Source organism: Salvelinus namaycush, chromosome 6, assembly GCF_016432855.1.
Source record: "Salvelinus namaycush isolate Seneca chromosome 6, SaNama_1.0, whole genome shotgun sequence".
Taxonomy (NCBI): Eukaryota; Metazoa; Chordata; class Actinopteri; order Salmoniformes; family Salmonidae; genus Salvelinus; species Salvelinus namaycush.
In genome coordinates, this window is record NC_052312.1 from 39,419,312 (window position 1) to 39,435,471 (window position 16,160).

A 16,160-nucleotide genomic window follows, 5' to 3' on the forward strand; every position below is an offset into this window, starting at 1 on the left:
CATGGCATAGAGTTATTTTGAGTTCTACAACTTCATCACTTTCTGTCCTTGTCTTACAAAAACAGTGATGCAAATGTATTTGCAAATGCTCTGTTGTTCCAGATATCCCACAAATCAATTATCATATTCTGTGGTTATATTTCTTAATTAATTAATACTTTAATGTCGCATAGAGAAATCTGCTTGGCCACATTCATTTTTCTTTGAATTGCAAGCATATTTTGCGGGGATGTCAAAAGAGGTCCCAAACGATCAACTGGAACCCCATCCGGCACGCCGGGAGAGCTAAAGCTAAATCGAGCGCACCTGGAGGGTTACGTATAAATAAGAACGCAAGTGATTGGCTGCCTTGTGTTCATGAGTAATCTCCGAATATGATTGGTGGTGAGTGCGGAAGCCAAATAATAGCATGTATATTGCCTCAGAATGTAAACAAATTTGTACAAGGCAGGTACCACCAGCACATAATTTACGGCACGTTTAACATATTGCTAAAAACATTACTAATGTTTGGTTGACTGTTGGTGATTCGTCTTACAATTTATCGGCACAAACAACTAAAATAGACATAACGTTAGCTACCTACAGTACAATGATGAGCAACTCGTCCACCTCAATGGCTCACACTCTCAGCTTCGGATCTGTCCGTCAAAGCCCCCCGTTGAGTTCAAATTTTGCACTGACACATGGACTGTTGGACTCAGCTGCCGAGCAGTTAATGGTTCAGAAGGATTTCCAAGCTGCTTTTGACACATGTGAGAGAGGTCTGGTGAGCCTTTTAAACACGGAGCAAGAGGACAGCAGGTGGGTATTAGTATTTAGAATTTGCTCTGCTTTCATGACATGGTCCTTGTTGCATTGCATTATTGGACTAAACCGTTGTCCATCTGACTTTCAGGTATGGGGAGTTGAAGGCTGCACTCTGCATTGTGGGGATTCAAGCATTGGCTGAACTCAATCAGTGGCCTGGTGTACTGGCATGGATTCTGCAGCATTATGAGTGCCCTGAGAAAATATCTGCAAAAATAATGCAGATGTGGTGAGGAAAATGTAACATGGTTAATTTTCAGGCTCATTTCTTCCATTATAACATTTTTATACACTGCAGACACTGCACATTGATTTATGTTTTCAATTGGCATGTAAATATATAACCCCAATTCACCCTGCAGTCATGTTTTTCTCCATGTCCCTCTTCTTTTTTTGTAGCATACTCCTCTACACCAAAGTGGGTGAGCAAGCTATGATGCAGGAGGCAGGCAATGTTTGGCTGTGCTGCCCATCCAATGGGAGATTGGTAGGATTTGGGACTGTAGCAGAGCTTTATTTACTGCATATTCTAGTGCCTTTAGGTCATATGACAGAGGCACGGGAGTTGGTTTTTGGTGAGGTGGGAGGTATTGCATTCACAGAGGACCAGAAACAAACAGCACTGGATATCGTGGAGAATAAAGAGAACCTCAGCCAAGAACAACCTCCAAGCCCTAATCCCAACCCCAGTCCTGTGGTGGTGGTTGCTGGACTTAACACACCTCAAGGTGCATCTCACTTACAATTGCATTAACCATTTGTATTGAATTTAATGCTGCCAGACAGTGTGACTGACTGTGTGTTTGTGCTTTGTAGGTGCTGGGATTCAGAAACTTGAGGCCTTGCTTAGGCTTTTGAACAGAGGACTATCAGTAGCCAGTGGTGGGTTATTCCGTCTTCGGAGAGTCTTTCTGGCTGCGGTCCTTCTCTACATGCTTTTTGTCCGAATGGATCCAGGTACAAAATAAATAACGTTGTAAGCCTCTTATTCAATCATTGAAAGAAACTGTCAACATCCAAATAATGTGGTTGCTTTAGTTAATACTAGTCTAGCACTTAGCATACAGCTTTTGTCTAACTTTTGATTGCACCCAACCTACCTACTGTATTTAAACACATAAGAGACTAGATATCAGCACAAAGAGCAGAAATGTTATGATGATTCTTGGATATGGTTTCTCCACAGCTCATCCCTCATCTTTCCCCTGGATCTCACAGATGCTGCAGATGCTGAAGCAGATGTGGGATGCAATGTTTGCCCCTTACTATCAAGCCAGAGCTCAGAGCTAAGAACTGTAAAACCATACAGCCTGGTGCTGGGACATTATGGTTTAAATTTGACTGAGAAACAAGAGCTCACCATTGACCCTCACCATGTAAATATGAATTAGTGACTGAGATAAAGAGAGAAATTAGGGGGGCTTTTGTTGGCAACAACAACATTTATACCTGTGAAGGCTAAATGTGAACAGCATGGATACCTGTGAAGGCAGAATGTGATAGTAATAGTCAGAATTAATTTCCCTGGTGTTGCAGATTCAGTTGCTCCCATATAGGTGTGTGTGCGAGCGAGTCAGATAGTGTGTGTGGTGACACATTTTGTGTTGATATGAATTTCCAAATCAACTGCTGTAAGCAAGCTAATTGTAATCAGATGCATGTCAGACATATTATAACTTTTACATGACAGTGAAAGATTTTTAATTGGTAAAATGATAATTCTCTCATTATGAATTACTCCAGTATCTTTCAATAGGGTCTGGCTCCAGCAGATACCTTCTCAGGACACAGATGCTGTGAGGTATACGGGCTCAGACTGGTTGAATGCTGCCAGAGAGGATGGCACATGTATTAGCGCGCTAGTGTGTATTAGATAGCTAGTGTGTACTAGGTTTACTAGCTAGCTAGTGTGTACTAGGTATACTAGCTAGTAGTGTGTGCTAACTAGTGTATACTAGATAGTAGTGGGAGCTATACGTAGGTATACCCACTTTTTTTCAGTGGGCATTGCGTATTAATTCTTAATCCCCACTGATGCATATCCAAGTTATACGCCATATCAATTATGTAGTACAATAGCGACATCATGCACAAAGTAGCCTACATAATCGCAAAGCATGTGAAATATATTCACATGCGCAGCACACACATAGCTCATTTCTGCAGAATATCAGGCAGCAACCACGCTCAATTGGTTTTCGCATTGGAGCAGCTCACAGAATTGAACGACATCAGTAGCTGGTATTGTAGGAAAGAGGTTTCAACTTTTATCTACCAGGAACTAAGGAAACAATGGAACCAGGTATTGAAAAAGTTTGGTCCGAAGTCTGGGTTGAATATTTGTAATGCACAGTTCAGTCATCAAGCGCTGTTTGAATGAACAATTGTATAGGTTTCACCAAAAAAACCTTGGTAAAGGGTTACCTGGCAGAATGAAATCATGATGATTTGTATCAATCGGGAGGGCATTTGTTTTGCAAACTCTGCCATGTAGGTCTACATTGTACAGTACAAACACACGGCTAGACAAATGGTCACTTGATAGGTGAGCAATTCAATTAAAAGGCAACTACACCCTCCAAATATTTATATTTTTCCCAGACCAGAAAAATGGTCTCCTGATGTGTTTTAAGCATTGTTGTGGACTTAGTTGTTTTTCTATTTAAAAAGTGTGATTTTGAGTGAAAACCTGAAAAAAATATAGTAAAACAGAACAAAAAAAACTGTAGGAGAACAGCATTTTTCACACAGGGTGCCTTTTCCTTCACCGGCAAGCCTTTTTGGAATTTTGGGGGGCAAAATTAGAGTATACCCACTTCTCCAAGCACCACTGCTAGACAGGGTTTCCAGTTAGCCTGTAATAGCTGTTTTTTAATATATATATTTTTTTTTTTGCAGATTAAGTCAAATTGCCACCTGACAATTGTCCGGGAGAAGGAAAAAATCCCATTGCGAAATAATGCTTTTTAGCCTATTCATTGATGGAAATACCATTTGATGGAAATACATTTGACCAGTCATGCTTATTGGTCTATGTCTTAATTTGCATAATTTTGTGGAATTAAATTGGTATGTGTGTATTATATTCCTTATGTATCTTATTTATCACATGCACAGCATACAGATACAGGGCCTTTTAGCAGAAAATGTGTCAGTCAGCTCTTTTATAAGCCCAATCAATGAGCAACAATTCTAAATGCAATCCTGTGTTAATAGTTTTTTTGGCCTCCCGAGTGGCGCAGCGGTTTAATGCACTGCATCGCAGTGCTTGAGGCGTCACTACAGACCCGGGTTTGATCCCAGACTGTGTCACAGCCGGCCGTGACCGGGAGACCCATGAGACAGTGCACAATTGGCCCAGCGTCGTCTGGGTTAGGGGAGGGTTTGGCCGGCCGGGATTACCTTGTCCCATCGTGCTCTAGCGACTCTTTGTGGCGGGACCGGGCGCCTGCAACCTGACTTCAGTTGCTAGCTGGACTGTGCTTCCTCAGACGTATTGGTGCGGCTGGCTTCTGGGTTAAGCAAGCAGTGGGTCAAGAAGCAGTGCGGCTTGGCAGGGTCGTGTTTCGGAGGACGCATGGCTCTCGACCTTCACCTCTCCGAGTCTGTAGGGGTGCTGCAGAAATGGGAGAAGACTGTAACTACCAATTGGATGTAATTGGCCATGATAAAAATAGCAAATATTTGAATTTCTCAACTGGTAATTGAAGCATGCTTCCCATTTGCACAGAAGGCAGGCTTCATCACTTTGCAGTGAGCTGGAGGAAGTATGCATTTTGAAAACATATTGCTACTTTATTGTTTGAAACCTGAAGGTTTTACTACATACAGTATTATCAGTACATGTCTTGGGCCGGAGCTGTCCGGAACCCACCCACTTGTGAGCCAGGCCCAGCCAATCAGAATTCGTTTTTCCCCACAAAAGGGTTTTATTACAGACAGAAATACACCTCAGTTTCATCATCTGTCCAGGTGGCTGATCTCAGACAATCCCGCAGGTGAAGAAGCCGGATGTGGAGGTCCTGGGATGGTTTGGTTACTTGTGGTCTGTGGTTGTGAGGCCGGTTGGACGTAATGTCAAATTCTCTAAAATGACTTTGGTCGAGAAATTAGCATTACATTCTCTGGCAACAGCTCTGTTGGACATTCCTGCATTCCCGCACCCTCAAAACTTGAGACATCTGTTACATTGTGTTGTGTGACAAAACTGCACATTTTAGAATAGCCTTTTATTGTCCCCAGCACAAGGTGCACCTGTGTAATGATCATGCTGTTTAATCAGGTGGATGGATAATATTGGTAAAGGAGAAATGCTCACTAACAGGGATGTAAGCAAATTTGTGCACAAAATCTGAGAGAAATAAGCTTTTGTGTGTATGGAAAATTTCAGTGAACTTTTATTTCAGCTCATGAAACATGGGACCAACACTTTACATGTTGTGTTTCTATTTGTGTTTAGTATACATATCAGTCATTATCAGAGTGACGTTCAGTGCATGTCTGTGGTGCTGTGTGTGTGCCAGTGCGAGTGGGCCATTGCTCAAGTAGAGAGAGCGCAACATTTCAGCAGCAGGTGTATAAAATAATAAGACAGACTAACTAGATCAACAATTCAAAACATAACTTGTAGCAGTTCTCGCGAGTTAACTATAGCTAACTATGCATACGTTTTGTTGTTCCTTTCCACCAGCACTGTAGAGCCTAAACAAATCTGCACTATTGGAAAGCTGGGATTCTCAAATTAAAATGAATTTCCCTCTATTAAACAGTAGCCATGTAATTGCAACAACGTAAAAAATATTCTAAGAATAGCCTGATTGGCAAATAATTTGCAGTGCGTAGATCTCCCGCAAAACATGAATATTTTAGCCTTATATATAAATATGTTTAGTTAGATACCTTGCTTTGAAGTAGCCAACCTTATCCATTTGATCTCTGATTCATTGAATGAGTGAATCATTTTATAAAGACAAAAGTATAAAAAAATGTGGGGGGGGGGGGCCACCACGCCACCCCTGCCGACCCCTCGCCCAACAGTTTGGGAACCACTGGTCTAATGGACAGACTTGGAAAAAGACAGCTCCTGCACTTAAGGCATAAGGCTATGGGAAGCAGCTTTCCCTAAGTAAATTGAATAAAATTGTCAAAATTATATAGCATACTCCTGTCTATACAGAATTTAAAAATCATTCAAAATAGGATACTAAAGCATGATTTGGCCACAGAGGATCATTAGCTGCCCCTAGCCTTAAAAATAAATGGTGGATTGTTTTAAATCGCTCCAAATAACAAATAGGCCCATTCCTCAGCTTTTTACCAAAACAGAGGCAGGGCAACCGTTTTGTTATTGTTTCGTCTGTGGAATTCCCCTTTAAACAGCTGCATATTATCAAGATATCAAAGGGTCACCAACAAAAAGTTAAACAATAGGCCTCTAGCAAATGCAGCATATGGTATTCATTTTTCACATGTAAATAGCACTTTTCAGTAGTGCTCAAAGCATGCCATTCCATGAGCGCAGCATTTTTCCCCCCCAACTCAAATCATGGAGCCGAATCAGTCCTCCATGGCAACAAAATCATTAACAACAGAGTAGGGCTGGCTAATAAGTCCTTCGTTTTAGGGTTATGCTCAGGTAAAACAATTTGGCTAATCTATACTTCCATATTTCCATAAGTCCCATTCTTGAAGACCAAGGGGTATAACATTTATTGGAATGACTGGAATTACCTATAGACTTTGGTTTTTAATGTAAAGATATGATTTAATCATATTATATGTATTAGAAAGCGATGGGTTAGAAGAAGCCTACATAACTAACCCATAAAGTAAAATGTAACATCCATATATGGCCAACTGTGTCAACTTTAACATTGATTTATCCTGCAATAGATGTGGTTCAATTGATAACATACATTTTTGCCTCTTAAGTGGAAAGTAATCTAAAAGTAACAATGTAATCATACATTACGGAGTTTGGGAAATTCAAAAGTTACGTTACTAATTACAATTTTGGACAGGTAACTAGTAACTGTAACGGATTGCATTTAGAAAGTAACCTACCCAACCTTGTGTAATAATAATAATAAAATAAACATTACTTTCAAACCGTTTTCTTGGGTGCCAGTGGCACCTAATGTTAGTGGCCGGTATGAGAAGAGAAGAGAAGAGATGAGGTGAGATTTGTGGATAAATTAGCGAGATGGAACTCTCGATTGGTGATTTTGTGTTTCTTGCACGGACGACGACGAAGGGTGTTTCTTCTCATACCAGCCACCAGGTGCCGTTTGCTACGGAAAGAAAATAATTATAATTTGTTCACTATCTGTTGCCTTCAGAGCTCAGGGAGTGTTTACATGTAAGGTCTAGATTAAAGTCGTCAGATGTGGTACCTATGTGAAGCTAGCCACAATAAGGATTAGCCACAATAGTGACATTTTGCAGTTCGCTTTCAAGAAGGAAAGTCGCTGATTGAAAGTGATGCAAATGGATACAAATAGTGCAGTCAAAGCATATTTTCATTCGAGAATGCTAAATTCAATCTGTTGAAATCGCACTGTGGATGTATTAGACTTCAGAGTTGCATTTGGGGGTATACTTCTATTTCACTGTACAGCCTATGGATTGTGGATCAATGAAATTGGTTATCGGTCTACTCAGTGCCACCCACAGAACTAAACTGTGAAGAGTTTACACAAATATTAGTGCCATAGCTCTTATTGTGGGACTTTGACTGTAGTAAATCACCAATGCGCATAGTAGGATGTCTGGTAAGCGTTATGTGGCTCATTTCACAGTGGTTTCAGAGTCTCGCAATATGAGCTATCACACTAATATTTGTATAATCTCATCGCAATTGTGTTCTGTGGGTGTCACTGAGTAGACTGATACCCCATTTCATTGAGCCACAATCCATAGGCTGTACAGTGTACAATAAGTACAGTACCAGTCAAAAGTTTGGACACACCTACTAATTGAAGGGTTTCTTTATTTTTACTATTTTCTACATTGTAGAATAATAGTGAAGATATCAAAACTATGGAATAACAGATATGGAATCATGTAGTTTACCAAAAAAGTGTTAAACAAATCATATGCCAGCCCACCCGTGTGGGGAATGCTGGTATATAGACTCGACATCTAATGTCGAGTCTTCTGTTAATCCCGTTATTGGTGAGATCTTATTTATGAAGTCTATAGTCTTTCACATATGATGGCAATGCTTACACATGAGATTTAATAAAATAGTCTACAAAGTTTGATACTGGCTCTAGCATTGAGCTTATTCCTGCAACCACTGGTCTGCCTGAATAATTGCCTTGTGTTTTAGGTTTGTGTAATTTAGGCAAAATGTACAGGCATGGAGGTATGGCACATTTGCAGCAAAGGTATTCATATTCAGGTTTTGAGATAAGGTTGTTTAATATGGCTTGCTCCACTTGTGGGGGATGAGAAGTTCAGTCTCCTTTTGGATGAGTGATGGACTGAGATGTCCATCAATGGCATCCTTCAGGAAATACATTTTTGCCATAGGGTTGACTACTCTGCTGCAAATTGATGTTAAGAGGTGTACCAGATTGTTCAAAAGCTTGACAAGATCTGTTTGCTCTCCCTCAAATGACTTCACTGCAACTTGTACGTTGTGATCTGCAGGGGTTTCTGGCCACAATTAATGGTGGCATACACTGCTTTGTACGCCTCGCGCCGTTTTAGGGAATTCGAAAACCAGTTGTAGGTTTCCCTGATTAAGTACTCAACACTCCTAGGGATGGTTTCTTTGGATGCTGCACTGACAGCCAATTGTATAGAATAGCACACACAGCGGATGAGTACCCAATTGGGCAATGCACATTCTTCCTTTAAAATCTTGTGCACCCCATTGTGCACCCCAGTCATCACGGACGCATGATCAGTGCCAATACTCTGAAGATTCTCTTTTTTAAGGTTACACTTTCGAGCCACTGACATCAGTGGGCTCGAAATACCTGGGTGTGGTGTTTCAGTATTTCAGTGCTAAAAAAAGAACTGTTGTGTCCACATTTCTCGGGCTGGTTGAATTGGAGGGGGCGATGCCAGATCAATAGTAAAGGCGGTAGTTGAGTTTCTTGAGAAGTGTAACCTTAAAAAAGAGAATCTTCAGGGTATTGGCACTGATCATGCGTCCGTGATGACTGGGGTGCACAACGGGGTGCACAAGATTTTAAAGGAAGAATGTGCATTGCCCAATTGGGTACTCATCCGCTGTGTGTGCTATTCTATACAATTGGCTGTCAGTGCAGCATCCAAAGAAACCATCCCTAGGAGTGTTGAGTACTTAATCAGGGAAACCTACAACTGGTTTTCGAATTCCCTAAAACGGCGCGAGGCGTACAAAGCAGTGTATGCCACCATTAATTGTGGCCAGAAACCCCTGCAGATCACAACGTACAAGTTGCAGTGAAGTCATTTGAGGGAGAGCAAACAGATCTTGTCAAGCTTTTGAACAATCTGGTACACCTCTTAACATCAATTTGCAGCAGAGTAGTCAACCCTATGGCAAAAATGTATTTCCTGAAGGATGCCATTGATGGACATCTCAGTCCATCACCATACCTTGGGTACCTTTTAGAGAGCACGGTGTACCAACTCAGTCTTGCGCCAGAAGACAAAAGGTCATTCGGAGACAGTGCATCAACTACATTGTTGCTTTAAGCAAGGAGCTGCAAGCAAGGCTCCCAGACAACCTTGAAGCCTTGCGACACATGGCCTTGTTCAGTGTTAAGGAAATGCTAAAGAATGTGTAGGTTTACTAGTTAAAAAGAAAATAAATAAAATGTAATTATTCAATAATGTGTAATTGTTCAATAATTCAATGTGTTGTGTTTAAAAATAAAAATATGTGATCATATAAAATGTGTTGTGTTTATACTATTTTTACAAATAAAAAATATATGATAATAAACAAACAAATCTAAACTACCAAATGTCAAATCATATTTTTCGCCGAGATGGCCAGTCAATTTGAGTAACGTTATTGTGTATCCTACGTAATGACGCAGGTGAGTTATTACGTAATGACGTCATCAGGCAATGACATCACAACGTCATTTAACAACTTTTAGCAAGAAATCGACTTGCCTCTAGCAACTTCCCCTGAAAATTTGTTGGGAACACTGATTTGAACCGTCAAGGCAGAAGATCTACCGTGACGGAAATGGATACAACAGCTCTGGTCTATAAGATCCTCTGTGCCCATAATGGGTATTTTGAGCTGGAAGAAATGCGTGCCAACTTTAGCACGCCAGAAGATGACCTGGAGAGTGTTTTAGGGAATCAGGATATGTTTACCAGTGCTGTCTTTGAGGGAAACGAACTGATATTTGCCAAGACGAAGATGAGGTTATGCAGAGACAAGGAATGTAATGGCTGCAGCAATTTACATCTGTGTATATTCTACCTTTATGGAACGTGTCGATTCAATGAGGGGTAAACCTTGTTATTACTTTGGTCAATAGGCCTTGTCAGACTCCCTAATATGCAGTTTTTTAATCATATTGCTGGGATGTCACGTATTAATTGCCTTGTTTTGAAATGTTCTATATAAAAAATGGTCTTGTATTATGCAACATGTAGGCTAACTTAAATGGCAAGTTGTGAACAGTTGGTAGTAGTGGCAGTAGTCCGGTTAATATTGTTTGTAGATTTTTTTTCTATATAATGTGGTTCTAAATATTAAGATTTAGAGGTTTCAGTATGTATTTTAGAAACTGTAAAACGTTACTGAAATGTAATTAAGACAAACAAAATTGTGGCATTTTACTCTAGCTAAAACAAGGCCATAAAAGCTGGGGCGTGTTATAAAGCAACACAGCTGTTCAATAGCCATTTCCCTTTTTCATTTGATATTATATGCTTTCGCCAACATTTTCCCGTTAGTATTATCAATCTCAAAATGCTGTTTAAAAAAAAGAGAAGGGCAGTAGGCCTATTAGGAAACTATTGCTTTCTTTTGATAAGGACTCCATGAAATTGCTAGCCACTGTCCTCGTTCAATGCCATTTTGACTACGCTAGTACTTCCTGGTTTCGGGGCTTATCTACATTTTATGAAGGGGATGCTCCAGATAGCCCAGAATAAACTGATCAGGGTAGTATTGAAGGTGAGTCCACGTACTCACATAGGCAGAGGCTGCTTTCAGGAACTAAACTGGCTGCCTGTTGAGGATAGGGTGTTCCAGATTAGACAAGGTTTGGTTTACAGTATTTATGGTCTGCGCCCAGGTATCTAAGTGATTACTTTCCTCGTGTTAGGGATGCACACAATCACAGCACCAGGTCAGGTGTTGCTGATGTGTGCTTATACAGGTTCAGGAGTAATGCAGGGAAAGGTATTTTCTTGTATACTGGAGCCTCAGAATGGAATGAGTTGCCTCTGCCCATAAAAACAACATCCTCTCTGGGCAGCTTTAAACATTTAAATAAAAATATGTTTGATGTCTTCTGTGCCCATATGATGTAACTGCAATGAAGAGATAGATGTTCTTCTCTGTTTTTGTTTTATTATTTCACTGCCATACTGTGTTTAACTGTGTTCGATCTTGTCTAACCATCTTGTCTCAAGGACCACAATGGAAATAAGTCCCAGACTTTGTGTGTTATCCTCTGATTTTGCTCATGTGCATGTATGGCTTTTTCAAGTTTTATGTGTGCTTGTTATTTTAAATGGTCCAATTAATAAACTAAACTTTGATTTTCAGACAACGATGCCGCTTCTGTCATGAGCTGACGTCAGAATACAACATCAGAGTCCTGAGAGAGCATCACCTGGAGAAATTGGACAAGAGGGAGCTGTGTATGTTACTGCTGCAGAATGACAACACTCTCTTACCCCCAGTAAGCTCGGAATTTCAGGCTCCTTGCAACTTATTGGAAGCAATTTAAAAGCACACACAGAAACATACTTTCAGAAGATAAATTATGTTTTATTCTTACTTGGAATAAAAAAATTAACATTCGTATGTAAAATGGGTTCATATGAGAATGTATTAATGCATCTTAAATACATGACAAAACATATTTTTTAGCTAGACATGGGATGGGTTGGTAACCAACTGGCAGCAAACAGTAGTGTTTTCTTTACTTCATTCTCTTGAGTCTTGTTCATATTTACATCATAATATAATGACCTAATACTATATATCCTCTAAATTGAGCATGTAGATATCCAGAGTAAAGAAGTTTAATTTCCATTTTTAATACATTTGATGTGCACCTACTTAGAGTGGTCTGTGTTTGTCTCCAGGTTTGCTTCACATACAACAAAGGTAGTGGAGAGTACGGATACTGTCCTGACAAGGAGAGCTGCAGAAGACTCCACGTCTGTGAGCGCTACATCAGAGGAACCTGTGCTGCAGACGTGAACTGTGGCAGGTCTCACGACTTCAACGAGCCCCACCCGCTCAACACCCTGCAGCAGAGGGGAGTACCTAATGAACTGGTGGCATCCATGTTGTACACCTACCGCAACATCCAGGCCATTCAGTATGAGGAAGGCTCTAGACCTGTATGTCATCCTCCTCCACCACCCCCTCCCCCACAAACATATTTCCCGGCCCCCAATGTTGTCCAAAGAGAGACCCACTACATCCATTTGCAGCCAATCATAGTACACTCACAAGTGACCCCTTCAATGCTCTGCAACTTCAAGTTAAAATCACGTCCCTTTGTCCAGACCAAACCCAAGAGCCATACTAAGCCATCCTCATCAGCTTCACACCAATCAAAACCCTCTAAACCACCTACACCAGCTCCACACCAATCAAAATCCTCTAAAGCGCCTCCAACTCCACAGCAATCAAAATCCACTAAACCACCTTCGCCAGCTCCACACCAATCAAAATCCTCTAAAGCGCCTCCACCAACTCCACAGCAATCAAAATCCTCTAAAGCGCCTCCAACTCCACAGCAATCAAAATCCTCTAAAGCGCCTCCACCAACTCCACAGCAATCAAAATCCTCTAAAGCGCCTCCACCAACTCCACAGCAATCAAAATCCTCTAAAGCGCCTCCACCAACTCCACAGCAATCAAAATCCTCTAAAGCGCCTCCACCAACTCCACAGCAATCAAAATCCTCTAAAGCGCCTCCACCAACTCCACAGCAATCAAAATCCTCTAAAGCGCCTCCACCAACTCCACAGCAATCAAAATCCTCTAAACCGCATCCACCAGCTACACACCAATCAAAATCCTCTCAACCAGCTCCACATCAACCAAAAACAACCAAAGCTCCTCCATCAGCCAGGCGAAGATGAATTTTTGCAGAAATCATACAGTACCAGTCAAAAGTTTGGGGACACCTACTAATTTCAGGGTTTTTCTTTATTTTTTACTGATTCCTACATTGTAGAATAATAGTGAAGACATCAACTATGAAATAACACATATGGAATCATGTACTAACCAAAAAAGTGTTAAGCAAATCAAAATATATTTATAATTTGAGATCTTCAAAGTAGCCACCCTTTGCCTTGACGACAGCTTTGCACACTCTTGGCATCCATCTTCATCCAGTCCATGCTTCTACAGAGTCACTCAGTCCCCGCAATTTACAGTAGTTTTTGTTTTTTACCTTGACCTTCTGAAATTATTTATTGATTAATCTATCAATAATATGTAGAAAATGCATATAAAACTAGCCTCATTGTTTAAGTGCAACTTGCTATATAGGATCTTAATTTGATCACAGCAGCAAATGCAAACTTGTAGTTGAGGTTTAAAAGGGCTTCTAAAGTTTGTAATTTCCACTTTAAAATGTCAGACTTGCCCAATCAAAAAAAGTTGTCAACCCCGACAAAAGGTAATAATAATCCACATTTCCTGTTGCTTCAGGATTGTTTTCCTGCTGTGAAGAAACTGGTCAAATTAAGATCCTACATCTGTATCATACTGACAAGATATACAGTACGTACATGGGTCAGGATTTGAACCCTTGGAGGTAGGAGAAAACTGAGACTGTTTGACAGGAACATTATCTCTCTGCACCACACCAAAGCTTTGCTTGTTAGAATTTCATGATATCTTGATAGTTACATGTGTTTCCTAGACTATATCAGAAGAGCGCAGCCTTGGCTGGATTTTAACTCACAACATTTGCGCTTCTAATATGTCTATCAACTTTCTTTATCAACTTTCTAATATAGAAATGAATAAAGTGTTTATTGTGCAAAGTCCTTATGTTTTGTGACTGACATACTGGATATCTCAAGGCTATACCCTGACAGAATTTCAAAAGAAACAAAGAGAAAGTATTATTTATCTACAGTGCAGTGACCATTCCTCTCTGCCACCATAGCAGTTGAAATGGAGGTCATACATTTGGACACCACAGAAACACTTTTTATATACAGTACAAATAGTATATGAAGTCAAACGCATATCACCTGATCAGGGGTTGCTGGGCACAAAGGATCACCTAACGAAGAGGATTAACGTGTGAGTCCTACTGTACAGATGTAGAATCTTAATTTGAGCCAGTTTTCTACAGCAGGAAAATAATCCTGCAGCAATAGGAAATGTGAATTATTACATGGATTATAATTATGGACATTTTTGTAGGGCTTGATACATTTTTTGTTAGTGCAAATCAAGTTTGAATTTTCAAATTGGAAATTAAAAAGTTTAGAAGCATTTTATTAACTCAAATACTCTACAAATGTCCATTTCTTGCCAACGTGGTCTCAGAGCATTTCATATTATTCTGTACGTAAATCCGAGACACTCCATTTAGTATATGTTACATTTCGTATGGTATGTATTAATTTGTGGATGTCCATCATCCATTTCGTGTGATATGTTACAAATGACAATTCACATGATATGTTATGAACTGCAATTCGTACAATATGTTACAAATTGTAATACATATAATGTTATGAAATGCAATTCATACAATATGTTACACATTTTCCAAATATAATATATGTTACAAATTTTTATCTTATGTTACATTTGGTATGGTTACATATCATACTATGTTACGTCTAGTCTATTAGACCCATTCTCAGCAACAAAAGAGTGATCAAATGAAGACGTCCTAAAATGGTAAATGTGAAGTAGTACAGTAGGGCTCATACACGTGCTCTAACACATGCCTTTATTGGTAAACAAACAGTCAACTTCATCAATAGTGCCACTGTATTCAACCTTAACAGCAATGATTCCAAATGTGTAATGGCCAACGAACAATCCAAGGCAAACAACGGCAGAATAAAAAAATTGGATTTGGCTGGCAGGGCCAGGCTTTTGCCGAGGTATACGTCCAGGCTTTGGAGTATGATTTGTCTGAGCTTTAATAGTGGAGTTACCATCACTGTTCTGTATGAGGCACTGGGGGTAAACCTGATACTTTTCAAAAACTACAAACACATTGGGGTCTTGGATGTTGTCCACACAGCTGTCATAGAAGATTGATCCTTCTGTTTCTTTAGGAGGTGGTTTCACATAGCTGAAGTTTCCCTCAGTGTAGTCTCCCACCAGCACATGACAAACAAACATGGACCTTGCTCCTGACTGGCTGGTGTAGCTGTGGGAGAACTTAGCATCCCTTACAGTAACTTGTTTTTAGCCCCATTATGATCTATGATGTTCACAGACATAGGCAAGCACATTTTCTGTGCCAATTCAATAGTTATTCATTTGAATGAATGGAAATATTGCATATACACTGTAGTGGCATCCCACTTTTTCTGTAGGCAGTTCTATTTGCTCCACATAGTCTCCAGTCAATGGTGTCTCTGCAAATACTGTCAACATGTTGAGTCAATCCCCCAAAAACTGTTTCTCATTGATGCTTCTTCCTGAGGATTTGATCATCTGAGCTTGAATTAACCTATTTCAGTGTGGAATCATTTACAATTAGTAAGACTAACAAAGGTGCAATTCAAATGGTAAATTCCATAAGTGAATATTGATATAACTATCTCTTTAAGAAACCTACAGTGTATACATTCTATTGGCCAGAGTTTAGCACTCTCCCAACAGTGGGTTTGTGAACCCCCACTGTCATTTTCTCAAATGTTCTTGTGTACAGCTTTGTATTGCTTTGACCTTGACCACATTACTCTCTGATGAAAACATATTTACAGTAAGACAAAGTCATCATAAGCTAATTTATAATATTACAAGCTTATGTAAGATACTGTACAGTATGCTATATGCTTTTTAGTTCAGTTTTTTGTGTGCTTGCTGAAGGCAAGACCACTCAAAAAAAAACGTACATACTCTTATTAGGTTTCAGCAAGGTATGCTTGCTGAAAGCAAGGCCATTCTTGCACTCTTACATACTCTTATTAGGTGTGCTTGCTGAAAAAAA

General features: G+C 40.0%; 2 protein-coding genes across 3 annotated transcripts; both read left to right on the forward strand.

Moving 5' to 3' along the window:
* The first annotated feature begins 398 nt into the window (after positions 1-398).
* pex26 (peroxisomal biogenesis factor 26) lies at positions 399-3,887 on the forward strand. Of its 2 annotated transcripts, none has more exons than XM_038996532.1 (5): positions 399-804; positions 899-1,039; positions 1,210-1,538; positions 1,627-1,767; positions 2,029-3,887. In XM_038996532.1, the coding sequence occupies exons 1-5, from the start codon at positions 593-595 to the stop codon at positions 2,199-2,201; spliced, it is 996 nt and encodes a 331-aa protein (XP_038852460.1). In that variant the 5' UTR covers positions 399-592; the 3' UTR covers positions 2,202-3,887. The 2 variants fall into 2 exon arrangements, with proteins under 2 accessions (XP_038852460.1, XP_038852461.1); XM_038996533.1 differs by having other exon boundaries at positions 1,997-2,214.
* Positions 3,888-9,902: 6,015 nt separating this feature from the next.
* Positions 9,903-13,216, forward strand: LOC120049980 (extensin-like). The gene is made up of 3 exons (XM_038996534.1): positions 9,903-10,275; positions 11,546-11,681; positions 12,091-13,216. The coding sequence occupies exons 1-3, from the start codon at positions 10,004-10,006 to the stop codon at positions 13,099-13,101; spliced, it is 1,419 nt and encodes a 472-aa protein (XP_038852462.1). The 5' UTR covers positions 9,903-10,003; the 3' UTR covers positions 13,102-13,216.
* Positions 13,217-16,160: the final 2,944 nt, after the last annotated feature.